Source organism: Pteropus alecto, unplaced genomic scaffold (assembly GCF_000325575.1).
Source record: "Pteropus alecto unplaced genomic scaffold, ASM32557v1 scaffold115, whole genome shotgun sequence".
Classification (NCBI taxonomy): Eukaryota; Metazoa; Chordata; class Mammalia; order Chiroptera; family Pteropodidae; genus Pteropus; species Pteropus alecto.
The window spans coordinates 4388276-4415146 of record NW_006436814.1 but is presented as its reverse complement, the minus strand read 5'-3'; the positions used below and the strand labels follow the sequence as shown (position 1 = coordinate 4415146).

Here is a 26871-nt window from a genome sequence, read left to right as displayed (position 1 = left end):
ACACGAACACTGTGATATTTTTTTCAGAGCAACCAGAAAAGCAGAATCATGGGTGGGGAAAACTGTGGGAGCAGCAGATTTGAGGATCGAGGTCAGGGGTTTGGTCTGAGATGCCCAGCAGAACCCCAGGTAGGGCTGCGGTGGGCGGTGGGATCCGAACTCCAGGGGTGCAGGCCGGGGTGATAAATGTGGACGTTATCGAGGGCCAGGGGAGGGAGGGAGCAATTGGGGGGATCGTTTTATGAACTATATAGATGTCTAACCAATGTACTGTATACTTGGAACTAAGTTAAATAAATAAAATTTTTTAAAAGAACACTAAAAAATGTTTTAAAAATAAATGTGGATGTCATCCACGCCTTCTGATCAGGAGTAGTCAGGTGACATTAAAGCAGCGGATCCAGCTGAGGGCACCTAGAGAGACAGTGTGGACAGAGGACTGAGGGCTGAGCTCTCGGCAGCCGATGGGGCTTGGGGAGACACAGAAGAACCCATCGAGGAGGCCGGGGGACAGTATGGCCGGGAAAACCAGAACAGGGGGGCCCAGAGCCTGTGTAGACAGCGTTTCAAGGAGGAAGGGACAATGTGTCAGATGGTGCTGATGCGTCACGTTCGAGGAGGACTGAGAGCTGACCATGGCATCTGTCAGTCTGGAAGTTACTGCCAACCTGGACAAGAGCTGGCCGGGTGTGTGTGCCCGTGGCTGCCAGCTTACCCAGCAAGAACCCATTGTAAAATAATTCACGTCACCCTCTCAGACGAGCACAGCCAGCCTTCCCTACAAACATCCCTTCGGAAAAGTCCGTCCTGACCCTGAGGGCCTGTACTAGGACCTAGAGTGAAGTGCGGCAGGGACTCTGTCTCTCGGCTAGCTGGGTCAGCGTGGGCAAGTCATGCGGCATCTCTGGGCCTCAGTTGCCTCACCTGTAAAATGGAGATAACGATACTCTCTACCTCATAAATTGTGACGAAGGTAAATGAGAAAAAGAATGAAGCACTTAGCACACGTAGCGCCTTCTTAAATAATAAGTATCGCCACTAAGTGAGTGTGGCAAAAATAGTAAGAAGCACACATAGCAACGATCAGTTAGACTCCATTCTCCTGGTAAAAAAAACAAAAAAACAAAAAAACAAAAACAAAAAAAAAAACCCAGTCCAGACAGTCATTCCGGTTGCAATGTCAGTTACTGTTCTCCATCCCTGCTCCCTGGCCCCACTGAGACCCAGCAGGTCCTTCTCCCCAGGGGCACCGTCCTCGGTAAGTACGTTTCAAGGAATGAACGAGACAGCCACTAATTGAGTCTTAGCCTAAAAGATGAACCACATTTCCACTCACATACACAAAGTGGGGCAGCTCCCACGGTATGCGGCCGAAGGCTCCTCCCAGCTCCAGCCCAGCCAGGAACCTGGCAGGGGTGGCGGGGATGCCCCAGGCCCCGTGGGACATTTAACGTGACCGTGGCTCCAAAATTCTACGTGGCTGATACTTACTCCAACCTGATAGAGGCTTCAGAGGACGTTTTGTCAAAGAGCCACCGAAAGAAGAAGTCCAGACTGAAAGACAAACGAATCCTGTGAGAATTTACTTCCAACGCTCCATGTGATTACAACACGTTTTCATTTCTTTCTGCTCTAAAAACAGGCTAAATCTCAAGATCTACATTTAACTTTTAAAATGCCACTTACTACAGTGTAACTTACCAGGGCTTAATTTAACAGAAAGCTCCTTCCTTGAGATAAACAAAGCCAGGATTAGATCCTCCCTCTAACTGGAAGGTCGTGATAAATTTTATTTTCAAGCTTAAAAAAAAAATTTTTTTTAAGGAAAAAAGATCCTATTTCCAAAAGAATCAATGAGCCAGTATAATTTTGCTCCGAGTGGGTGTGACAGGCTTAAACGCTGTCAGAGATCCGCAGCCACACCAAAACCGCTTCCATTCTCCCCAGGACAGTGCTCTCCAGATGTGACCTTGACTGTGAATTTAGAGCAGGAGGGGGCCACATGTGAGTACCTGGTGAGGCCGAGGGAGGGCAGAATCAGCACCATGAAGATCAAGAATATGTAGACTTTAGTCATCATGATCCGGTTCTCCCCTGACCTGCGGGAAGTCAGCGGTGAGCACGCACGGACCCCAGGGTTCCAAGTGTCCCCAGTCAGCCCCTCGCTGTGTGCCCGCTGCCCCGTGGGGTGGGAGCCAGAGCTCTTGGGTACTCACTTGCTCCAGTGAGACTCCAGCAGCGTAGAATAGTAGACAATGGACGGAAGCAGGGCCGAGAAGGACCACAGGAGGAGGGTCGGGAAGAATTGGCTGATGACTGGGTCCTGCAATACAAGGTCCACGGCAGAAAGAGTTAGAGGCTTGGAGGCCGTGCCCTGCTGGCATGGTGGCTCTGTGAACTGCTGGGGTTGCTTCTGGTCCTCCTCGACTCCCACTACCAACAGGGCAGGTATTCCATAAGGAGCAACAGCTCCTTCCATTAGTACAGTGTCGTTCTTACAAGTAAAGACAGCAACTTCACATACGACTGAATTCCCTTGTCTTGCTGACCAGACAGAGAACCTCCATTTCCCATAGAAAACCAATGATACTGCCAAGGGAAGACAGGATGCTGCCGGTCTGGGCCCCTCCCCCGCTGGTTTGCCCACTTGGCTCCCAGCGGCCCAGCTGGAGCTTCCCAGGACTGCTCTGTATTTATTCCCAATCCTGCCTATGCCCATTGCACCTGTTGTTGTAATTACATAATTTGATCAACTTATTACTTTTCTTGATCAAATGAGCAAAAAATAAAGAGAAAAATTCTTTGAAAACTACGTCAGATGCTTCGGAAAGACTTGATAAAGGCCAATTTCTAAAAACTGCTGTTGAATTAGGTGAGAATAAAGAAACCGTAAAGGGCCAAGGGAGATGAGATCTAGAGGGTTCTACACTTAGAATGGCTTTGCGAGTATCTTTAAAGTCTTGCTTTCCCGTAAAAAAACAAAACTGGAATCACCAATAAGGAAACAATGGTGTGGTTTGTGTCAGACAAAGAGGAACCCTAATTAGCAGGCCCACCCTCCAAAGAAGAGGCCTTGACCGTACATCAAAAGACTGGCAAAGAAATGAACGTTTTCATCTTTAAATCTCGACAAAACTGCTTCATGTACACTATGTATTTTTTATTATACATTGAGTCAAATAAGAGAGCTTCAACCACACATGAGCTCATTCGCCCGCCAGCATAACAGGCCCATAAGTATAATATGGCAGGCGTTTCGACTCCAGTTTTTAAATGAAAAACCAAGGCTCAGAATTCATCGGCTAAAGAGCAGAAGAGTGAGGGCCAGGACCTCAGGCCTCCAGCCCGACTGAGTGTTTTCCCGGATGCCGAGTGGAATGAGAGAAAAGGGAGAGGTTGAGGGTGAGATTTCAGCAAAGCTCACTATGGGAAACCGATATCTTTCTAAGTAGATGCCAATTTAGGGAATGTTTCGCTGTGATCGATTTATCTAAGATTTTTTTTTAAAAAAAAATCATCCTATCTAGAATCAGTGACTTTATAACAAGATTACCGGAAACTGAAATGTAAAAGAAACAATTCATGGTTCCACCACCCCAGTCTGCGAAGCTCCTTCCACGCTTCCCTCCCCGCTCCCCTCGTACACCCGCGTCGCTGGCACACTGCTATGACCATCGCTAAGAGATAATTTTACATTCCGCTTTTATCATAAACCCCCAAGGTCCACCCCAAAGTCTATACAATTTTTTAATGAATGCTTAACGTGCTATCAGACCGAATATACTTCATTCAACTCACAGGATACCTACTACTGAATATTTAGATTGATTCCACATGTACGTATATGGAATGAATATATATTTGTAGAATATCTAAATTACTAAAAGACATTGTAATCAATGTGGCCATGCCTGCTCAGGGCTTAAAAGCACAGATATTATATGTCCATTGCACCAATATAAATTTTTTGATTTAATCAACTATTATTTTTTTAATGTAGACATGAGCTGAGTGACAAGGCCTCCTGGTTCAGTGCCCCCCACATCCCTCGACCCCCAATCCTCCCCCACCAACCATGCTGTCTTATCACCAGTCCTCCTGGGATGGGTCTTACAAGAGCGGTCACTCACATTCAGCGCGTGGATGGGTTTGGTGACATTGAACTTGTCCATGGTGGAGAGGATGATGGACGGTGTGGTCAGAAAGAACAGCACCACGAAGAGCGTGAAGTTGATGCCCAGCCACTGGAGCCACCAGCGGAGGCCCTGGACAGACAGGTTCTTCCTGCAGAAGAGAGGACACAGGCCCAGGAGGAGGCTTACCTCCCAGGATCCGGCCACCGGCCACATCGACAGTGCCCACGACTTAAGTCGGTCAGAAGGTCCAGTGGAGGCAAGCCAAGAGACAAGTCTGATGGCTCTGGCTGAGGGTTCATTTCAATCTCAAGAGAGTACAGGCATGTTCTCTGCACTGACCTTCATCTACAGGAAGGTCATATTTTGAGTCCCTGTGAGCTCAGAGCTAAAACAAGTTATTCACTGCTAACAAGACTCCCCAAGTCCGGGGGCCAGAATCTACCCACAGAGATGCCATGAGCACCCAAGCAGACCCCACAAGGCTCCAACATGGCATTTCTTAGACACGTCTGCGATGCTCTGTGACTAATGACACATTCTGCCCAACGTTCCCAAGGGGCTGGGGTCCAAGGAGGAAGGAGGTAGAGGACAAAGGCACAAAGTCCAGCTGGAACCTGCCCTGGCCTTTCATCCCCATCAAGAACAGGACAACAAACCAATCTTAAGTTTAGAAATATGAACCAAAGAGCAGAACCGTCAGAGGCAGAACTAGTGTTCTGCCCAAAACCCGCTCTGGACGAGGAACAGAGGCCAGACTGGATGGCCGGCCCTGCTGGGGCCCCCGTGGGGACTGCGCTCACTCTAAACATCACGCTCGAGGCTCGCCCATGCACCCCACGGACACGGCTTAGCGCACCAGCGTGTCTCCCAGGCAGGACAGACAGCTGACACCTGACCTAAGGCTGCACTGTCAGATATAGCAGCCATGAGCTAGCTATGTGTGGCTACCGAGGATCGAAACGTGGCTAAATTGAGACGTGCTAGAAGTTTCTAGAAATCCACGCACTTGATTTCAAATACCACTAAGTATGAAAAGGAGAACGTAAAACATCTCCATTTTAAAAAATGGTTATGTATTGAACTGATAATATTTTAGATATATAGGTATATATTTAGATAATATAAAATTCATTTCAACAGTTTTTTATTCTTTTCATGTGTCCCCCAGGCTAAAGAGGCAGGTGCCACTTGGCCTAAGACCGCACTGTCTGCTACAGTAGCCAAGAGACGCATGTAGCTACTGAGCATTGAAATGTGGCCCTTCCCGGCCTGGGGGCTCACCAGCAGATGTCCTCCGGGTAAGTGGCGAAGGCGACGGTCCACTTGGAGATGCAGAGCTCTCTGCTGTGGGGGGATGGCTGGGGCTCACCTTTGCACCGAAGGCCCTGACACTTGCAGGCGTTGAAGTCTTTCAGGATGCTGCCAGGAAATGCAGAAATGGCCAGGGCCCAGACACAGGGTGCCAGGTGCATCCACAGCACACACTGGAACCACCAAGTGATCTCCCAAGCGGGATTGGGAGCCTCGTGGTACAGGACCTTTGCTTTATTATTATTAATTTATTATAATTAATGCTATGAAAGAGACGCCACGCTTGGAGCACTATGTGGGGGACTTTGTTTAATCCTCAGAACAACCCTGCAAGCCAAGGACTATTCCCATTTTGCAGATAAGGAAACTGAGGCTCTCTGAGTTAGGTTCTGTCCCCTCTGTCTGATTCCAGCTCCTGCGCTGTTTGCGCTGCCACCTCCGCAACCTGCTGGCCTCGCCCACGCCCCACAGCAGCATCAGGCCACGTTACATGCAGCCCGTTCCCATTCTGACTCCCAGATTTCCCTCCCTAGGACCCCCACCTCAACCCTCGCCATATCCATGGGTCCTCCTCTTTCCCCCTTTTGTCTCCCCTCTCCAGGACCAGGGTCCCCGCAGCAGGGGGCGCCCTGGAGTGCCCAGGGATCTGCCCCCACAGCTGTCATTTGTGGGAAGATGCCCTTGCACAGAAGGATCTGTGGTTGCAGAGCAGGATGGACGACATCCATCCCGCCTGGCAGAATGCTGGGACATAGAGCCAGTGGGCCCCGTGGGGCAGCTGGTGGGAGGCCCGAGGGGGGCCCAGCTGTCACACGAACATGGGCTGGGCTCCCTGAGGGAGTGAGTGTGATGGCTGCCTCCCCAGCCATACCTGGAGAAGTAGGTGAACATGCCACCAAAAAAAAAAAAAAAAAATCCCAGTGGTGCTGACACAGCAGAATCGTCTCCATCCAAAAGGCACAGCAAGGTATCTGGACAGGGACAAGAGCGTCAGCCAAGGAAGGGCCTGGGACACTCACTAGGTGGCCATGGACTTCTCCTGGAAGGTGACGAAGGCCATCCCCAGGGGCTGGTCCTGGACCCTGCACTCCTCCTCGGTGATCCTCCCCATGAGCTTGTCCTTCATGCGTGTGTAGTAAGAGATGGCATCCTCCTACCAGAAGACACATGCCCTGGTGATGACGTGGCCTGTGCAGGCGGCCGAGAAACCCCACAGTGCCGGCCAGAGTGCGGGCACTCACCCGCTCACAGCCCTGCACCTCGCAGCAGCAGAACTGGCCACAGGGCTTGGGGTTGATGAGGGTCCGCTGACCTGTCTTCACCTGCAGGTTCGTGTAATAGGTCAGGCTCTTCTCAGTCTTTTTTCTGCAGTTGGGGGGGTGGAGTGGGGCGGGAGGGGACGAACCTCAGACCACAGTCCTGTGGTACGGACCCCACACGCTCCATTCAACCATCTGTTACCACCACTACCATCAGTCACTACCAGAACTGGGAGTTCAGCTTTGTAAACAAGAAAGGGGCGAGTCCCCGCTCCTCCCTTCACAGCTGGGGGACCTGAGGCCATCAGGGAAGAACGGTGGGAGTCTCAGAGGGGAAAAGCCAGAAAGCTGCAGCCCAGCTTACCCCATGCACGCCCGCCCGCAGCCCACGCTCACCTTTCTTTGCACAGGTAGATCAGCTTGGCCACGTCATAGCACAGCCGGACCTCCACTACCCCACACGTGGGGTACGCGTCCCTGTGGCCGGGGCAGGCCAGAGGCAAAAGACGCCATTGGAAAAGAGCACCCCCAGTCAGGAGAGACCCGCCCCCTCACAACATCTCCAAGGGTGGCAGAGCAATCACGCTGCCCGTTCCTGTGCCAGCAGACACCTCTTTTCTCTTTCTTTTTGAGCAAAAGGGGAAATTTTGAAATGTAATACGAAGAAGCATTTTTTAGTAGCATGAAAGCAACTGCCTGAAACTGACAAGTTTATACCCGCTTGGCTTTAAATCAGCTGGCACTTCTCGCCGGGAAGAATTAACACTACTTGTTATCCCCTCTACCCACCCAAAGGAATAGATTTCTTGTTTGCTCCAGGTCAGATCTACCGTGGACCGTCACTGAAAACCTGTTTAGTTTGTGACCCCTTGGAAGATCGCAGACCTTTTAGGTCTAATGAAAGCAAAGCACCCTCAGCCCAGAAAATGTCTACACATACATTAATAATCTTAGTAAAATACTAATACGTGAAGTGGAACCATTGCTGCCTGGCAGGCAGCTCTGGGGAGCTGTTTCAAGGAACGGACACACGGTTCCAATATCCGGTGTTTATATATAAAAGAATATTCCCAAAATACTTGGAGTTTCTGAAGAGGTTAGTCAATAAATTTCAAACATTCATTCAACAATTCTGTTTATACTAATAATTTGCTTAGTAAGAGTTCTCATAAATAGGGCAAGGGTAAATAAACAGTAGCCAGCCCTAGTTTATACTACAAATTAATGACTGCTGAACTGATGAGGAATGAATACAGACTAACACCTCAGCATTTTAGCCCAGGTTCAAGGCCTCCAGCCCGGGGCCCCAGGACCTTCCTGCCCTGCTTCTCCCCCACCCACCTCTTTCCTTGATGCTCCATACGAGGCCCTGTGTTCGGGCATTGTACATACAGCTTCCTTCTCACAGGAAAGCCCTCCCTGTAGCCCGTCTGCAGGAATCCTTGGCACAGGTGCTCAGTGGGGGCTGCTGGGAAGGGGGTCCGGCCAGGAGAACCTACACTTGCTGAACGGTGAGCTCTGTGAGGACAGGGCTCCAGACACAGCGTGCTCACTCAGGAGACGCCTGAGTGGACGATGGACAAATGCACAGAAGGACCCAGGTCCCTCCCCTTCTGGGACTGGCTCGTGTACCTCTCACTCTGCAAAGCCGGCACCGAGAAGCCCAGGGAGGATCAATTCCTTCCCTCAGGTTTGCTTAAACCAACACCCTGGCCTGTGCTCTGGCTACTGTGGTCACGCGGGGCAGCCATGGCTGCCTGCAGGGGACAGGCCACTAGCCCAGGCCCTTTCGCAGCACCAGCAGAGCTAGTGCAAGGCAGCCATTTGATGCGCGCGTGGCAGGGCCAGGTCCTTCTCAGACCTCACTCAAGTGCCCAAGTAGAAGACGTAAGGTGGTCACCCAAGGCGCCTGCCCCATGGGACTGTGTGGTCCCACCTGGAGGGCCTCGCTCCCCTTCCCACCCCCACCCTGCTCACCGGAAGTGGCTCTCCACAGTCTCCTTTGTGGCATGTCTGGGGAGTCCTGTGATGAACAGGGTCCGCCTCACCTACCAGACAAAGACACCAGGGAGAAAAGTCACCAGGACAAGCCAGTCTGCATACAGGCGGGACCAGGTTTCCCACCCTGTCCCAAGCTCCCCCTGCCCCTGCCCCCCAAAAAGACCAACAGGAACCCAGCCGACTTGGTCCTCTCCTTCGTGGCCCGGCAGAACCCTAGTGTGTTATCTACATAGCATCTCCTTCCAGGATTTTAAAATCAAGTCTACGAGCCTCCTTCATATGACAGGAGACTATGAAAGAACCCAGAGAGGGGAAGTGATTCAGACAGGGTCACACAGCAGATCAGAGGAGGCCTCAGGCCTGGAACCAAGTAACAGAAACTCCCCTGCCTGTCACGCTGCAGTTTCAAAGAGAGAGGGAGCTGTTTGTAACCTAAACATCTTAGAAATTACTTAAATCAGTAACCGATAAGCCTAAACCCCACAAATCTAAGGGCTAGTTGGCAGAATGGGGGGAAAAAATGTCTAAATCCTAAAACAATCTATCAGAAAAAAAATTTTAAATGCTAAATTTGAGTGCAAATATGCAAGGCCGGCTCCACGGCAGTCCCCTGCGGGGCTCACTGCTGTCCTGCTCCTGGGGACTAAGACGGGGGTGCCAGCCCCGTCTGCCCAGACTCGGGACCACCCCCCCTCCCCGGCACATGCCCCACCCCCAGCCTCACTCACCAGGTTCTCCTCCTTGTACTTGATGGACTGGGTGTGGTGCCGCATGAAGCCCACGGTGAGGAAGAGGTAAATGACAGCGAAGATGGTGTGCAGCCACAGGAGGTCGTTGCTGTGGGGACACCACCTGCCATCAGGGCTGGGCTCCCGGCAGGCGGCGGGGGTACCAACCAGCTGGGGCCTTGGCTACCCTCACGGCACCGAGCTGAAGGCCAGTGGCTTCATCACAACAGCGCTCCCTGAGAGAGGCTGTTCTGACAGATGAACCCCAGACTCGAGGGACCTCCAGATTTCCTAAAATTCCCTTAAAACAGCGGCCGCCTGGGATGTGTCTGTGCCCAGGGCCCCGCCACACTCACTGCAAAGGGACTTTCAGACATTCGCCTGCCCACTTGGGACTACGTCTGGCCTACCCTGCCTTCTGGAACCCGCCTTCTGCTTGGCCTCACCCATCAGCACCCTCACACCCTCCCACCCCATACTCACTCCGTCTGTAGGTTTGCTATCGTCGTCCTCCCAAAACTGTAAGGGTCTTTGCCTGCAGAGAAGCACAGAGACTTAGTCTCGGGGATCACACTAGGGAGCGGGGCGGGGCATAACCCCCCTCGGTTTGTGGCGCTCTGAGGAGGAGCACAGATGGCCAGACTTATCAGAGGACAATGACGTCCGTCCGGTTTTTTCAGAGCTACCGACCCCGACCAAGGCCTCTGTTCTATTCCAAGACACTCCCCGACAACTTCTCCTCAACCCACCACGTGGTTCAAGTCAAATCTGAATTCATCTGCCTGAGATTTTTGTGGCACGCCTTGAGAAATCTAGAAAGATCCGAAGCCGTTCCCAGAACCAAGGCTGGGAATCGCTGAGCTTCAGAGTGGACTCGTGCTGACATTTTGGAAGCTGGACTCCTATAGTTGCTTGGAAATATAATTCCTCACTTTGGTTTTGACTTTGAACATTACGAACGTTTTCTAGATCCGCCAATTGTGGCCTCTGGATTCGGGTGGGGGCAGGAAAGTATAAAACACTCCCGGAAGCCGCTGAGTCTATAAATCTGGGTGTTTTCCTCCTACTTAAGATAGAAAAATCCGGAAAGTCACCCTGAGACCGTCTCACATCTGAGTGTGAGCATGAATCCAGGGCTCTGGTCCACCCCAATGAGCCCCTTCCCCTAGGCCTGGGCCCAGCGCAGACGAGGACAACACGAATATTTACCCAGCAAGTTGCCCGAGAGGTTGACGGGCAGGATGACGCACAGGGACAAGCAGCTGACCGCCACCAGCAGGAAGATGATGTGTCTCTGGAAGGACAGGTAGTGGATGGCGTCCTCCCCACACCACTCCAGGATCTGGTCATCGCTGGCCAAGACACACACACACATGGGGCCTTAATGAGTAGCAGTCACAGGCCAGGCCCTTAGGGCCCTGCATAGATTATTTCCTTTAACCCCGTGAGGTAAGTTCTAATTTTATCTCCATTTTTCACATATGATTAAACGGAGGCCCAGAAAAGATGCAGAGCTTTGGATCTGTCCTCCCAGCCCCGCCCCTGACACCCGGCCAGGAAAACACTGCGTGTCTGAAAACCCGCAGCCCGCGACTGTGTCGGGGTGAGAGGGGTGAATGCGGTGAGTGATCACGCTGCCTTTTCCTGCTTCTGTGAATAAGGCCACGGACAGGAGGCCGCTGCAACCTTCTCTGAGCGAAGCTAGGAGTGGATCCGGGCTCGCGGCCCCCATCCCGTCCCCTGGCGCCCCCTTAGTCAAGCTGGGAGAGAGCGGTGAAGCCACTGCTTCGACATGCCGAGGCTCAGTGCATCCTCCCGCCCCTGGCTCCTCCCTGTGTCCCAAAGCCAGGAGGTGGCCTGCTCCCCCCTTTCCCACCCTAAGTGCTCCAGGTCATTTAGGGACCCAGGAAATTCCGGTTCTGACAGCCAGACTTCCACGCTAGAGGGAGGGGGGGGTCTCCCTTCTTTCCCCGCTCTGCTGACAGGGCGGTAGGTACCCTGAGCGTCCTGTTTCCAGAAGCTGGGAATAGCTCAGGGAGGGAGTGCTCAGCTTGAAAAGGCAGATCCGAAAGGTTTGGAGCCCGGGGCGTGAGTCAGGCAGACGAACGTGGCGGAAGCCAGCTCCGCCACCTCCAGGAGTGGGTCACCTGACTCACCTGAGGCTGTGACTCACTAAAGCAGGGAAGGTACTACCTGCTAGCTACCTGGTGACTTAGCAGGGACACAAGAAGCTGTGAGGATCAGGCACCCTTCTGCTAGCTACCTGGTGACTTAGCAGGGACACAAGCTGTGAGGATCAGGCACCCCGCTGTGCCTGGCACCTGGCAGGTGCTCGGAAGCTGGCTAATGCTACGCCTTACTATTTACCTGGAGGACGAAGCTTTGCAATTAACTACACTGCTTTCGCTTAGAAATAAGCTACCAAAATGCAAATACTTTGCCACGATAGTGCTTACTAAACAAATACTGATGAAGATTAAAACAATGAGCACTTTTCAGTAGTTTTTCTTGAGACCCTCTTCTGACTTTCCCATCTTGCTGGGGAAAGGCAGTTTGGAAGGAAACTGAGAGGCCTCTTTAAATGTCAGTTGTCACGTTGGCTGTGAGCAGCTGTTAAAATTTAATGGTAACTTTAAAAAAGTCAAAGCATAGTCCTTTCTGTGGCTAGAAGAAAAAAAAACACTGAGAATTGAAATGCAAAAACATGTTTGACATAGCTTTAGAATGACAAAGCAGAATACACAGCTGCGCCCACATGACGGCTGCCCCGCTCAATGAGAGATGAGTGTCCCCATCGCTCTGTGCTGGGGACACAGAGCCATGAAAGCAGCACGCATGAAGCACGGAGCAACAGCAGTGCAAATACCTCGAGCCTTTGCTGGTTACCATGAAAAAGATGAGTCAGAATTTCTGGTTTGGCCCCACTAGGTCCTGGCCGAGGTGGGGTCCACAGCCCAGGGAGGGCAGGGGAGGCGGGGGCAGTGGCCTGAGCTCCAACCAGCAGTGTCCATGCAGAGTGGTGACCAAGGGGAAACATCCATGGGCATCTTTCAGAGGCAGGGTTATGGGTGACTTAAAACTTCTTCTTTTTGATTCTTTTCTGTATATGCTAGACTTTTTGTTTGCACAATGCATTTATTCCAACAGCAGAAGGAAATGTGTCTAGTGACATGATTTTGTGGTGGGCAGGGTGAGGTGGGGATATCCGCTTTCCCCACCTCTGTCCCCTCCCTCCCCGAAGTCCCTCCTCCTGCTTCCTCCCGCTCCAGACCAGAGAGCACGAGCTTCTTCTGAAGAAACTCTGCTTCCTGCCAGTTCCCTTGGGAACAACACCCCCCAAACTCTACTGTTTACAACACATTCTCACCTATTCATTTATTGGAATTATTTATAGTTGGAGAAACTGAGGCCCAGAGACAGGGACTTACCCAGTCCTATAACTACCAAAGTTCATCAATTCTAAGGTGTCCTTTCCTATTTCAATACCTCTGAAGTGCGGTACACCCTACAATCACAGCCGATCACAGCTTTATCGGTAGCCTTCTCTCATTCTTAGTGCCAAGTCAAATAATGTGCATCTTACAACAATGACCTCTTGGATTTGATGGAATATGGCAGCAGGTGGCAGAGTCAAGACTCACATCTTGGCTCCTTCGAGCACGTGTGAGGTGACGAACTGGCTCATAATCACCAAGCACCTCTTTTAGGATTTCTCTTCACAGGCCCCATGTTTTTTTACCAAAAAAAAACTTTAACCAAATGAGCAGAATGTATCAAGCAATCATTAGTTCTCCATTTTTCACTAATTGAAAGACATGCAAAACTGCCTAGAAGAGCTTCCATGTAAATACATCCACGTTAAATATTAAGTAGATATCATTACTGCCTAAAGCAAAAAAAAAGAGCTTTGATTAGCTTATGCAGGGCCTGCATGGGCTGTCTCTGTTCTCGGCCCCCACACACTGCTTTAGACCAAAACTGTAAAGTACCTAAGAGACCCCACCATCTCAAGATCTGGCCTCTTGGCTCTTTCCTCCCCATTGGTCAAACACCCAAACAAACCCACACAAACAAAGACACGCACACAGGCAGGCACGCATGCGCAGACACGGCTACACGTGCTGTACTCACTGCAGACGGAAGATTGCGGTCAGCCAGGGGCAGCATCCCTGGAGGAAAGATCAGGGATTAGCCTCCAGCATCTCTGTCTTTGGGAGCAGATGTATTCACCTTCTTTGACATTAAATAATCATCTAACCTCTTCCTGTATAAAACAGCACTTCTGTCCCCAAATTCAGCAAGTTACCCCTTGTCCCAAACATGACAAAGTCTGCAGGCTCCCAGTCCTTCGCAATATGCACTCCATGCCTGGAATTCTTGCAAGAACCTCTCAAATTTGACAATTTGTGGAATTATACAGGCTCCAAGGTCAAATCATGAAACTTGAATCAACGGCTAATGGAAACTCAGGGCAGCTTTGGAGAAACGGATGTGGATTTCTGTTTGATTGTTTTAAAACAATTGAATGAGATGTGGGGGAAAAGAGCCCTGGGGTGGGATTTAGGGAGGGAAGTGGGTATCTGTGGGTTTTATTATCCATTGCATCTCTGAAATGTAATACTCCCTAAAGCTGGACTGTTTCCTAGCTGGGGAAGACAAATATTTGTTCATCATTCAGTTGACAATTACAAAGCGCCTACCAGGTATCAGGTGACGGGAACAGCGCTGAATAACACGGACCTGCCTACATTTGGCTCACAAGCAGGCAAGTCAATAATTAACTGTCACACCAAACTGTAAGTATAGTAACAAGTGCTGGGACCACAGGGGATTGCACAGCCCTCTGCCTGACAGTGAAGCCCAGTCCTGGGTCATCCAGCTGCCATCTTGCCTCTGTTATCTACCAAGTCCAAGTCACTCTGTCCATGCCGAGAAGAGTTCTCACTAGCACTAGCCACTCAAGGTCCAGGTACTGTCAGCAGCCCAGCAGGAGCTGCACTGTCCCCTCTCCCCACTGACTCCTTACTGCTGGTCCCCGCCACCCCGGCCACCACCACAGCTGGCCCCCAGATACCAACCAGCTCGCTTTCAAAGTCTTGCTGTCCTAGGGAGGAAGAGGATGACAGCCTTTGGAATCTCGACTCGCTAGAAATACAACAAGAAAAAAAAAGTCAGAGAATTCTTTTAAAAAGTCTAAAAACGTGTATCCAGTTCTCTTGCTGCCTCTTAGAGCTCAGGACCAAAGCTATGAACCCTCAGTGGCTGGGACAAAATATAATTCGCCCTGTTATAAAGGACAATGGCCATTCCTAGGTGTGTAAGACATAAAACTGTTATGTGTGATTATAACATGGGGTCAGGGCAATAATAGACCATCCCCGTGCCCCACGCCCTTGACCTTTAGCACTGTGACTGGTCTACCTAAAGTGACTTCGAAGGGTTGTCCGTTTACAAGGTAGTCCCCAATATAATGTAGACAAAACTTAGAATACTGTATTTTATCAAATCTTAGATACCACTGGTTGTAAAGGGCGTAATTACTTTATGAACCATAAAGAAAGAAAAACGCTACCCATTAAACTGACTATCACCGATAATAGGTCGCATCCCAATTTCAGAGATGAGAAAATGTCAAAATGTGCATTTTAGAGTTGATGAACTCTGACATTTTACACTGTGGCATTTAATCAGTTCTTTTCTTCTGAGTAACCCATAAAAACATCCCGTCGGCTGTGAATCTGAGGCGTCTGTGATGTTAATTTTTGCTTCTATTTTCTTAACTCCTGGCTCCGCCATCCCGCTTCTAATGGCATAAGACGCGGTGAAAATTTCAAAGCCCTTCTAGAGAACTGTCTCATTTGACCTTCCCAGGGAGCCTATGGGGAAGGAAGGATAGGAGGAAACAAACCCCCAACAGTTTGAGGACTTAGCCAAGATCACACGCTCCTCGGGGTGGATGTGTCAAAAATACATCAGCTGTCCCAAAGGTTCCCCCAACAGTCTGAGGCTCCGACACAGCTGAAGCAAGAGGCCGCGCCACCCCACCCCACCCCAATGCCAACACCTCAGGCTTTTGCAAAGGCCAGAGCCAGGCTGTGTGGGGAAGAAGGTGCATTGACAGATGCCCCCCTCCCCACCTCTTCCGGCACAGACTGCATTTCAACATAGAAGCCTCTGGTGCAGCAAGAGTCGGGGGCACTTGGTGACAGGCCGTGAAGGCGCTGGGCGGGCAGGCAGCCTGCCAGGCATGTGTTTTCCCATTGGCTTCCTATTGCTGCCTCTGACACAAGATCCTAGGGTGTGCGACAGCCAGCTGGAGCTGGGAAGTCCAGGTGCGCAGATCGGAAAGCATTTCCCCGCCTCGGGTGCCATGAGCAGAGAGCCCTCAGGGTCCAGGGCGGACGTGCCACATCTGAGGTCTGTGACTTGTAACAGCCTTGCAGGGGCCAGCTGAGTTCAGGCCATCGGCCGCACTGGCCCCAAGGGTCAGGAGCAGCACATCCGCAGCCCACGCGGCCCTGCTTCAGCTGCCCCGCCTCACCCCCAGCCCCAAACTAAGGAATTTCAAAGAAGATGTACTTGGAAATAGTTAAGGTGAGAAAGAAAACTGGCATCCTTCTCCTCAGATGATAAAAGCCCTAAGTATCTAAAGGAACTTGATTTCCTCTGCAGTCTGAAGCCTGCAAGGTTCATGGCCACGGCCAGGCCAAAACCCCAAGAGAGAGCTGGGCGCGTGGGCCTTGGTTTTCTCAGTGGCACAACGAAGGTATGTGGCTGACCTCATGGGTTTGTGGTACAGAGCAGAGAGGACACGGGGTCTGGTACAGGCCTGGCAGATGCACTCGAAGACCAGAATAAAACATCAGCCTCGTGTGTGGGTCCTGCCTGGTGGGCTTCACAAGCCCCCAACCCATCCCAGTCTGTCTGTCTCTGTCTGTCTCTCCATTTCTGTCTCTCCATCTCTGTCTCTGCCTCTGCCTCTCTCTGTCTCTCTCTGTCTCTCTCTCTCACACACACACACGCTCATTCACATTCAAGGTGATATTCTTTCTTACCTGTCTGCTTCCGACACCAGGGCAATGCGGCCATAATCCCAGAATCTTCTTCTTATGATGGAAAACCCCAATATTAAAAACTAAAAGTAGACAAGAAACCAAATGAAAGGATATTAGCTGACTTCTAATGAAGAGGCAGCTGCCTTAGGGGCAAAGCCCACCAGCCTAGACTCAGCACAGCTCGAAGGGCCTTAGAGGTCATCCAAGCCCAGAGAGTGTGCTGAGCTGCCCAAAGCCACACAGCTCAAAGGCCTGTCGCTTTGCTCAGCCCTCTTCCCCAGCTCTTGTCATCTTTTCCCAAACCATGAAGCCTGTCAACGCGGAAGCCGAGCTTGCCCCAGCTCCCTCCCAGTCAAGCACATCAGCCCTGTCTTTGCTCTCAAAGCAGCATCAACGGTCACAACCTTCCTCGGTCCTGATCTGTCCTCAGCGGTCCCTGGGCAGGAGGGCAAAGCCTGGCCTCGGAGCAGCCCCGGCGAGCAGCTCCTTCCTTCACTTTCCGTAGAATTTCCTTTTTAATTACTGAGCCAAGGTAGCAGAGCACCCCAGGCTGAGCCAGAAGTTGGTGACATGTTTTCTAAGGCAGGGAAGTCAGGTTATAGGGTACAACGAAGACCGCTCAGCAAGGTCCTGCCCTCTCTGCTCTGCAGCTGCTTCCTTGGCCACATTATATGGCGTGGACACTTCCCACACCCCGTGTCCAGGATTCCTAGCTCCGCCCCCACAGCTCTTCTGAGACACGCCCCCCCTAACTTCCTGCAATGAGAAACCCCCGCCACCAGCACACTGCCCTGGACAGCGACTCTCTCTTCTCAACCAACCCCGTTTCAGACGGACCCCCACCCGCAGCCCTCTTGGGTCCCTGCCCATTGTCCCTCCCCAGACTTCTCACCTTGGCCCAAACGCTCCCCTCCCCAAAGATGCTGGATTATAGCTCCATGGCCGCCCTCGTCCATAAACCCCACCACCCTCAAATCCATCACCACGCTCACGCCTTCCTCTCAACCCGGGCGGGTCTATGTGATGGTGTCTCCACCCACTAATGGGCCTGAGCTCCGAGATGGGGGGCGATTTGGCACTTAAAGAGCCCTTGTCCACAAAAGCAATATGAGTAGCCTGCAGGTTCCCACGTCACTGCATAAAAGACCAATAATGGAGCAAAATTTTAATGCGACCTTAATCTTAGGGCTCCAGCTGGAAAGAGAAGGGTGGAGAACCCCTTGCCCCATCCTACGGACATTTTTCGTGCCAGAAAATTTATTTGATATCTGCCTCTTTCCTTTAGGGCCTGAGGCCCTCATACTACCCTAACTCCGCCTCCCCAAGACCCCCACCCTAGCGTAGCCTCTGACCCAAAACCATCCCTCCACCCCCATCTCACCCTATTTACTCAGATGGCCTCCGCTACGTGTCAGGAGGGGGCAGCAAGAGGGACTGACCGTCTCGTGGGCACTTGTGAAAAGAAGGTGTCCCCTCCCACCATAAAGTCCACCTAGCCAATGCTGAGTCAGTAGGGAAAAGAAAAATGGTATATTTCAAATTGGGAGCATCTACATTAAAGGAAGGCCACCTGCGAGGGGCCCTCTGATAAGGCGTGCCTTCTCCCAGAGTTCTTCTCTCCACGTCTGACCCTCGAAAGGGCCCAAAGACCCTAGCGGGGAACAGGAGGCGACATTTATAAACCGGGACTTGCAACTGCTCTCCTTCTGATCCACACTCTCCATTCGCATGTCTTCTTTCTGTGGATTGTCCCTTCCCAAGGGCCCGAAAGACGTGCCAGGCTGATAACCCGGCGATGCCGGTAATAATCGAAGGAACAGCGGTGGGCGTCTTCCTCGTATCTCGCCTTATTTAATCTCCTCCACGACTCTCTGAGGTAAGAACCACTATCTCCACGTTACAGAGCAGACACCTGAGGCCCAGACGAGCTATGTAACACACCCGAGGTCACAGAGCTGGTAACTGGCAGAATTGGGATATACGCCCAGGTATGTCTTGGCTCCTTGCCTGAGTTTCCCAGAGGTCCTGGGTGGAGGAGTAACTGGGGGGTGAAGGGAAGGACGTGATTCACGAGGGGTCTTACCAGGAAGCAGCTGACATCTATGAGCAGGACGGTGGGGATGCCACCGAAGGTGACCCCCTGGAGCACGGTGCTGTTTTTGGCTGAGTTGTAGCAGTAGGAGTCATTGCGTTGGCCCCCAATGCCCAGTCGATCCCGGACGGACACCGCCTTGGACTGCCACAGCTCCAGGAACGGGGGGTCGGTCATCGTGCCTGTCCTCCCTGGAGAACAGGACCAGGCAGATGGTCAGGCCTCAAACTCTCTGTCTTTTCCCCAGCCAGCGCCAGCAGAGCCCAAGGCGGTGTCTTCTCCAGGGGCTGGTGGGGCACAGGGAGCCAGCATCGAGGGATCGGGGAGAGGCGGACACCGGGCCCGGCGTGCCTGGCAGTGTCGACAGAGAATAGCTCCATTGTGGGAACCATCCCAAGTGTCAGATGAATGGGGCGGATGGCTCGTCCAGGACACAGCTAGCAGCCTTCCCGGAGCTGGGGGGAGCAGGAACAAAGCGGGGGACAGGAGCTGCTGCAGCTGCCAGCCTAAGAGGTGCGCGAGGGCCTCCGGCCTCCAGGACAGCCACTGGGAAGGTAATTCCCACGGGGGCCACTGGGAGGGCTAGAGCACAGGCAGGGAGGGAGCGAAGGGGAAACAAATAAGGAGGAAAGGACAGCCCCGTCTGCAGCACCTGCTGATCCACGGGAGCCACAGACGAGCCTCCGCTCCCTGTGTCAGGGATGAAACGCATGGGCCATCGATACCCTTGGAGACTGAGGCTCCGACGCTCAATCACCTGCCCCAAGATTAAGAAGCCGCTCAGGGCAGAATCAGGTCTCAGACCCAGACAGACTCCCGTCCGGACGCCAGTTCTCTTTCTACTGGGCCACGCCCCCTCTCCAACCAGCTGACAAACGCGAGTTAGTTCCGTGAGAGATAAAGGTCCGGGAAGGGTCACCAGAGCACAGAGAAGTGGGAACGGAAAAGACAGGGCAGGCAGAGGGGGGACCCCGGGCCAGCAGTGGGAGGGAGCCTCAGGCCCTCCTCTCCTGAGTCACCCACCGTGTGTCCCCAGCTCCATCCGCTGACGCCGGCACCCTGGGTACCTTTGGTGTGAATGGAAAGCCCGGCATGTCCAAAGCAAGCATGGCTCCAGGCTGGACGCCGACCTTTCCTTCCCTGGCTCGTGGGACCCTCAGGGAAGCTAATAGAAACCTCCAGTGTTCGTCACCCAACACCGAAGGCCCCGGAGCGTGTGCCCAAGTTCTGGCCTGCTCTTCACACTGTCTGTGGCTGCAGAGTCAGGAGAAATGCCCAGCTCTCCTTTCTCAGGCTCCCATCTCCCCAAATCAGGTTGAACCAGATTCCCAGAGGACTTCTGGTCTTTCCACCTTCTACAGGGATAAAAATCTCGGGAACAGGAAGAAAAGGTCCAGAGAACCCAAACAGAAGTTCGGGCTCCCTGGTAATGCTGGTGGTGTGTGTGCCGGGTGTACGCAGGGGTCGGGGTGGGGGTGGGGGGATTGATCACTAATTCTGACCCCTGGGACTGCTGGGCTGGGGTTAATCACACGCACACATGACAGGAAGCGCTGGGGGGTTGGGGCAGGGGCAGGTCCAAGGCCTGGGAGAATTCCCCAAAAGGCCGAGTCACTTTCTCACTCTGTGAGACTTGGCAAGAGCTGGAGGGTATGGTGCCAGAGCCACGGAGTTGGTGGCTCTAAACAGATTCACAAAAGCTACCTCCAGGAGACAGATGGTCCTGGCTTCCCTCCTTTGAACCCCACCCAGTGCCACCACCCCAACAGAACACCCCAGCCAGATGGACGCTGGGAGGCCGACACCTGCCCGTCCCCTTGTGCCCACACTTACCAGATGCCAAGGGGAGGCAGGACTGTGGACAGAGTCCCCTGGAGAAGTCCTCAGTTGGAGCTGGCTCCGGCAAAAGCAGCGGCCGCCCCGGCCACCTCCCAAGCTGCCTCGGGCCCGCCACTCATTTCCTGCAGCCCTTCCTGACCACAGGGCTGGCACCAGCCTTACGGACTTCCCTGAAGGAACATAGATGGCCAGTCATGTGGGAGCTGCCTCTTCTAGTTCAGGGGTTCCAGCCCGAGAGCCTTCATCACGCTCCCCACGCACTCACACCTGCCCCAATATCTCTGAACGTGAACGCAAATGTGGAACCTTTGGTTCCTCCGGGGACACCCTCTTGGCCCTCACCCCCAACTCCCAGAACTGGTTCTGGGCCCTCACCCCCAACTCCCAGAACTGGTTCTGGGCCCACGCTCCTCTGGGCCACCCTGCTCCTCCCTCCTCACCCAGCGGGGCTCCGGCCTCTCCCCTCTCCTCCCCTGGCTCGAGGCCCTGCTGGAGCCAGGCAGTGCCCCGCCACCCAAGCACTAGAGGCTGTGGGTTCAAGGCAAAACTGAGTAGGGCCTCCTATGGGCCCCAAAGGCCCCCAAGGGCTAAAATCAGGAAAAAGGAACACGGCAGAAAGAAACAAGGACGGCTTGAAAAGCGAAGTGGAAAGGAGACAACATCCCCATAAAATGCTCACAGAAGGAACATTGTCCTTGGAAGCGGGTGGCTGCCGCGGGCGGCGCTGGGGGCAGGACGATTCTCGGCAACGCTGCTCTGTGCCAAGCTTCCGTGGAGCCGAGGCCCCACGGGAGGAAAGCACCCACGGCTCCTCTTCCCCCTCAGTGCCAGTCATGCCTCTAAGTCTCTTTCCTCTTGCTAAACAGGATCCCTTGGGTGGTTTTACAAAGTCTGATGAGAAGAACTCAGTGAGGTCAGCCAGCAAATACCACCAGCCTGTGATGCAGCCTGTCCCATCGGCCCCCTCCAGGTAAGACGCCCAGGTGAGGACACAGCTTTGGGGGCGCTCAGTCTCTTACAGACTTCAGCTCAGCTGTAGCCTGTCTTGACCATTACACACCTAAAATCCAGATTCTGTTGAAACATCACAGTTCCTCCAAGGCCAGCCCCTCCGCCTCTTCCAGAACAGGTTCTGAGGGGGCAGCCCTGCCAGGTTGAGGAAGAGAGGCAAGGGAAGGGAGGGGACTCAGGTGGCACTGATCAGGAGGGACCTGGCTCGGTAGGTGACAGATTGACAGTTCTGGGCAGGGGCCAAACAAGCAAGTGGGCCCTGCGGTCACAGGAGCCCGGCCTGGCCGGTATCTTTGCAATATTCGATCATCCTATATTTGTTAGAAACATACGTACAAATGCCTAGCACTCATCCATGCCTGCCATCTCATTCCTAGCCAGGGCCCTGAGCATGGGAGAGCCAAAGAAGTCAGGTGAGCAGTAGGTGACTCAGGCCTCCAACTCAAGGTTCAGCCTATGTGCACCCCAGAGTCTGCTTGAGGCCATTGGGATAGACAGCTGAATCCAACAGCTGGTCTCAACTTGCCAAAGAAGTCAAGCACCAATGCTAAACCACTGCCCACCTGAGCTGGCAGCAAGGACTGGACCCCTGCAGCACACCTCACGATCTCTATGCCTCCCTTCTAGAAATGCCAGCAGAATGCCACCGGATGTGTGTGAGCTCTGCTGGTTCTCACAAGAAGGCAGCGTACAAATTCCGGGTATTTTTAACATCACCAAATCTCCCAATTTTGTTACGATAGCAGGACAACAAGCAACCCCTGTCCTTCTGCCACAGGAACTGACTCTGATCATCTAGACGCAGAAGGTTCTGAAGTAAACACGACCTTCTTAAAGCGCCACCAAACAGGACCCAGGAACCTGGACGACCGTTGACCTCAGCACACGTCAGCCCTGGAAATGGCACAGCCTCTGGCTGTGATGGGAGGCAGCGTGCCCCGCAGTTACCTGAGCAGGCTCTGGAGTTAGGGTCCAGGCATCATGTCGCTTAGACAAGTGGCTTAACCACTCTGAGCCTTGGCTTCCTTCTCCATAAAGTGGGGACGCTGACATTTCTCTTACAGGGCTGTTGGGAGACACCGACCTAAAACAGTACCCACCAAGCACTTAGCCCAAGGACCTGACCGAGTGAATACTCAGAAGCCGTTAGCTTTTATTTTAAGTCACCCTTCAGCTGACGGGAAACCCAACGGCAAGACTCCACCTGATGTTTTTCCCTATTACAGCCCAACGAACAGCCAAGAGAGACCTTTGTCCTCACACTAAACAAGCGGGAAATTGTATGAGGGGAAAAGGCAGCCTCTGCTTCTGTTCACATTCACCTCAAGGCAGAAGCTGACTTGAGGACTCCACAGGTGTCAGGAGGGAAGAGAAAGACGAGGGGACACGCAGAGGACAAGGGAGGGACAATGGGCGCTTTCTGCAGTCGGGACGACCTGGAGTCTTTCTTCACCCCCAGTGGGTGTCTACAACCCTCAGGAGCCAGGCCCTGGGACGTCCAGGACTCCCCCACTGCCCTCTGCGCCCACCACCCACCAGGCCTGGGACTGGCTTAACTTCAAACCCTCAACACTGCAGGGGCTGGGACACAGCCACACGACTGCTGGGTGGATGGAAGCTCCGAGGTCTTCGGTCGGCCACGCTATGGTTTTCTTTCCTCAAGGACCCCACCTGGGCTGAAAGATGGAGGCCACGCCAGGGTCTCAGGTAGCCATTCTTATCAGGTATTGGAACCTCAATGGTTTTGGTTTCTTAGCAGACTTCCCCTCACCCTCCCCTTCCCTCACCCAAGCCCCCAGCTTCTCCCCTGGGACTCCACTAGGGCTGTAGGAAGTGGTCACCAAGGGACAGCCCCAAGGTGCTGTCAACCTTCTCAACAGCAGTGAACTTGGAGGCCTGACCCTTTCCCAGGCCTGCCTCGCGTCCGGTTCGGGAAGGAGGAGGCCCATGGCTGAGCTCTTGGTGAGGCTGGGAGGTGGGCCTGCAGCTGACAAGGGCCCCAAAGAGAGGGGTGGGGCAGAGGGAGAGATCAGCGCAAACGCATAAATGCGAAAAGCTGGAGCCGCGAAGAGGAAAGTCGGGGAAAGTTGTCAGGAAGCCCGGAGGAGCGCGGGGCTGGAATTGGGGCGCGCGTCCTGCGCGGCCCGGGACTGACCCTCTGGACTGACCGACTCTCGGCTCCGCCCACTCTGCTAAGGAGTGGGGGCTGCGGGGGCCAGAGGGCAGCTCAGCGGAACCCGACACTCGACGTAGCACCCGGGCGAAGAGCCCAGGTCCGACACCTCCCGGGAAAGGCGGGGGGCCACATTCTCGCCGCTCAAAGCCCTCTTCCCGCCTTACCTGCGGCGGTGGCGCAGCTGGCGTGGCGGGAGGAAGTGGTCTGGCTCCACCTGGCCGGGCGGGGCGGCGTTCGGGGCGCTTGAAAGTTACAAAGTGAAACTCCGGCGCCTCCTGCACATGCGCAGAGCTGCGGCCACCGCTTGCCCAATTTGCCGCCGCCGCCGGAGCCCGGGCGGCGCACCCTCCTCGGCGCCCCGCCCAGGCCTGGCCCCGACAGCTCGCTCCCAGGGGCCCAGCAGGGTGCCGCCAGGTCTAATTCCGCTCTTCAGCCCCGGCTCGTCCCCATAGCCCGGGCACCTCGGGGAGACTCCGGCCAAGTGCAGGGGGTCGCGGCCCGGGGACGCGCGGGTAGACAGGGGCCCGTTCATGATCGTCCCTGTTCATGATCGTCCCTGTTTTGCACTTTATTTCCTCGCTGGACTCCTGGGCCGCCCGGGGGAGCGGGAAGATGGGGACTCGACTGGGCTCAGCATCTCGGCTCAGCATCTCGGCTCTGGGACGTCAGCAGCCGCCTGGCTCCTCCGCCCCCGTTTGGCCCCAAACGGAGGTAGCACGGTATTGGCCGGGCCGCCGACCTGGCCCAGCTCGCTGAGTGCGGCGTGTTCCCCGGGGCTAGGTCCCAGGCGGGTGAGCCAGTGGCCTCCGCAGCTGGACTCGAAGCGCCGGACTGTGCGCTGCACAGGACGCAGTACCGGGTTCAGTGAGGACCTCGCGCCCTGTGAAGGGAGAGCACCGCCCGCCTGGCCGCCCAAGCACACTGCCCGCCCCCGCAGGCCTCCGTTTCCACGTCTGCAAAACCTTCGGGTTAGACCAAAGCGTTCACTCAGGTCCTTTTTAAGCACTAAGAATGGATGTATCCTGACCCTCTCTGCACTCACACGTGCAGCTTTGCAGGGTCTCTGCCCTCTCTTCCGTTTCTGGGGTCTCGTCTCTTACGATGATGATCGTCTCCATATCTCCCTGCACATGGTCCTAGCACGAGCCGTGGCTCTCAGGGAGGGGGTGTCTCCTCCTGCTTCTCTGAGGGCGCTTTTCCGGATCTGGCTTCCTCCCTCTCCCCTCCTCCCAACAAACCTCTACCACCAGTCATGTCCCATAGTTCGCCCTCTGACCCTGGGCTCAGCTCTTGTCCCTCCATGTCTATGCCTGCCCATCTTTCCTGCTGCTACCTTCTGCTGCCATGGAGCCACACCCGTCCTCGGGCAGGTTCCCGGTGTGGCCCGCTGGACTCCCAGCTCCTCAGACTGACCTGTCCCCAATCCTCACTCTCACACACCCCCTCCCCGCCAGTCCTCAGCCCTTCCCTGCCCCCACTGCGGGGTCCGGGAAAGTACATGTTTCCAACCCCAGTAATTAGAAGACTGACACCACTGACAAAAAGAAAAGGTTAGGATCTTTGATTTCAGAAAGGGGAGATTTTTCAAAATTTGATTTTTAGTAAGTTAAGTTTATTTCAAAATCAAGAAAAGTCCATAATGGATCAGAATGTGAGTTGAGATACGCTCAGCGCCTGTTAACGTATCAGGCAGGGTGTGGAGTGCTTGTAAAAAAACATTGTTTCCTTAAAGCTCCAGTAAATGTATGGGAGTCAGGAGCTTTTCCTGTTTGATAGAGAAGGAAATGGAGGTGTAGGAGATATAGAATTTACAGCTGATAAAAGCTGCGCAGACTGGCAAGGATGCGAGACATCCATGCCCTGGGCCAGGACCCTGTACCAAAGCCCCAGCTCAAAAGCCCTGTAATCTTGGCATTCTGAAATGTTTTATCTGACATTTTCAACACTTGCTCCCTTATCTGCCCCAAAATCTACAGAAGTGATCCATATTCTTGTGGTACCGATGATGATTTTGATCACAGATTTTCTGATTTTTTTAGCAGGTAGAATGAAATAAAACCCACTCACCGTGCCCAGAAAAGTAAAAATGTCAACAAAAATGACAAACCACGTTCTGGCTTCAGTTCGAAGAAGACAGGCACACTAGACTCCGAACGCATTTCATCCCACTTCCTGTTTTACTTAACTAAGACCTTGACCACATCTTTTTAAGCTCTTTCCTTAGTTTCCTAATCAGGTTGAACTAATCCCTGTAGAACTTTCTGTTCCCTCACAATGGGCAGGCTTCTGGGTAAAACAGAGAAATACGGAATTAAATGCATTCCTTTGTTTCTCTAGTATCTGAGATGGGAAGGCACAACGCATACCTGACCCTAGGTTTTAAGCTCAGAGGGGCAGCTGGATCCCCCGCTCCCATCACAGAGCTCAGCCCAGATCCTGTGACAGGACAAGGAAACAATGCTCTTAGATGACAGAATCTACACACAGGTAAGTGCTTATGCTGTAGTGCAGTGAGCAACGTGAAGGACAGAGAAGACTGGGCAGGGGTTACCCAGTGGCCAGGGAGTCTTGTTCCTGGAAAGCCAATGTTAGAAGGTGAGCTGACTAGTCAGAGGTAGCAAATTCGGAGCTGAGTAGAGAGCACAGAGCGCTTGCCCATCAGCAATCCCCATCTCCCCTGGCGCCTAGGACACTGATGCACACAGAAGCCAAGTCCCTCAGTGGCGACGCCCAGCGCCTACGGCTCCAGCTTCCTTGGCACGGGCGCCCCGTCCGAGGCGCAGCTGCATTTCTGCACCCGCATGTTGGGCAGGCTGACCACCTGCGCCCGGGCCCTGCCTCCCTCCTTGACGCTCACGATCATGGGCAGCGAGGTCGTCTCCGAGGCGATGCACTGCCGCGGCCCCAGAAACGGCCACTTGAAGCTCAGAGGCTCGGGGGGCTGCCGGCACGTGCCCACGCACTCGTAGGCCAGGAAGCCCGGGGGCTCCAGGACCCAGTGCTCAGCCCACTTCATGCCCTGCAGGTCGATGTACATCTCCCGGCGGCAGCAGCGGGCGCCCTCGGTCACTGGCACCTCAGGGTCACAATTGCCCTGAGCCCTGTGGGGCAAGGAGGGGAAGAGTCAGAGGTCAGCTGGGAAGGCTGAGGTCAGGGGTCCCAGGGCAGGGCCTGGTGGGGCGGCTGGGAGGGAGATTTGTAATCCAGCTCTCATTATGGTCAAAACAAAACAAACAAACCAAAAAAAAAAAAAAAAAACCGGG

The 26871-nt window shown here is 53.5% G+C and overlaps 2 protein-coding genes across 4 annotated transcripts in view; both read right to left on the bottom strand.

Moving 5' to 3' along the window:
• TMEM63A (transmembrane protein 63A) overlaps nt 1-23911 on the bottom strand; it is a 30526-nt gene extending 6615 nt beyond the window's left edge. Inside the window, exons 1-18 of one of the 3 annotated variants that reach the window (XM_006914275.3) lie at nt 23773-23911; nt 20416-20591; nt 18574-18773; nt 16491-16570; nt 14514-14580; nt 13567-13604; nt 10645-10787; nt 9919-9970; nt 9436-9544; nt 8684-8754; nt 7103-7183; nt 6689-6812; nt 6467-6600; nt 5418-5555; nt 4131-4284; nt 2217-2323; nt 2013-2099; nt 1492-1554 (exon numbers count right to left, since the gene is read on the bottom strand). In XM_006914275.3, coding sequence (XP_006914337.1) covers nt 1492-1554; nt 2013-2099; nt 2217-2323; nt 4131-4284; nt 5418-5555; nt 6467-6600; nt 6689-6812; nt 7103-7183; nt 8684-8754; nt 9436-9544; nt 9919-9970; nt 10645-10787; nt 13567-13604; nt 14514-14580; nt 16491-16570; nt 18574-18759 — 1634 coding nt within the window. In that variant the 5' untranslated portion in view covers nt 18760-18773; nt 20416-20591; nt 23773-23911. Of the gene's footprint in view, nt 1-1491; nt 1555-2012; nt 2100-2216; nt 2324-4130; nt 4285-5417; nt 5556-6466; nt 6601-6688; nt 6813-7102; nt 7184-8683; nt 8755-9435; nt 9545-9918; nt 9971-10644; nt 10788-13076; nt 13175-13566; nt 13605-14513; nt 14581-16490; nt 16571-18573; nt 18774-20415; nt 20592-23772 lie in introns of those variants that run through there. The other 2 variants (XM_025048514.1, XM_025048515.1) reach the window with 2 other exon arrangements.
• Nucleotides 23912-26345: 2434 nt separating this feature from the next.
• LEFTY1 (left-right determination factor 1) overlaps nt 26346-26871 on the bottom strand; it is a 3073-nt gene continuing 2547 nt past the window's right edge. The window contains exon 3 of the mRNA XM_006914298.2: nt 26346-26709. Within this exon, the coding sequence (XP_006914360.1) occupies nt 26346-26709 (364 nt within the window). The remainder of the gene's footprint in view (nt 26710-26871) is intronic.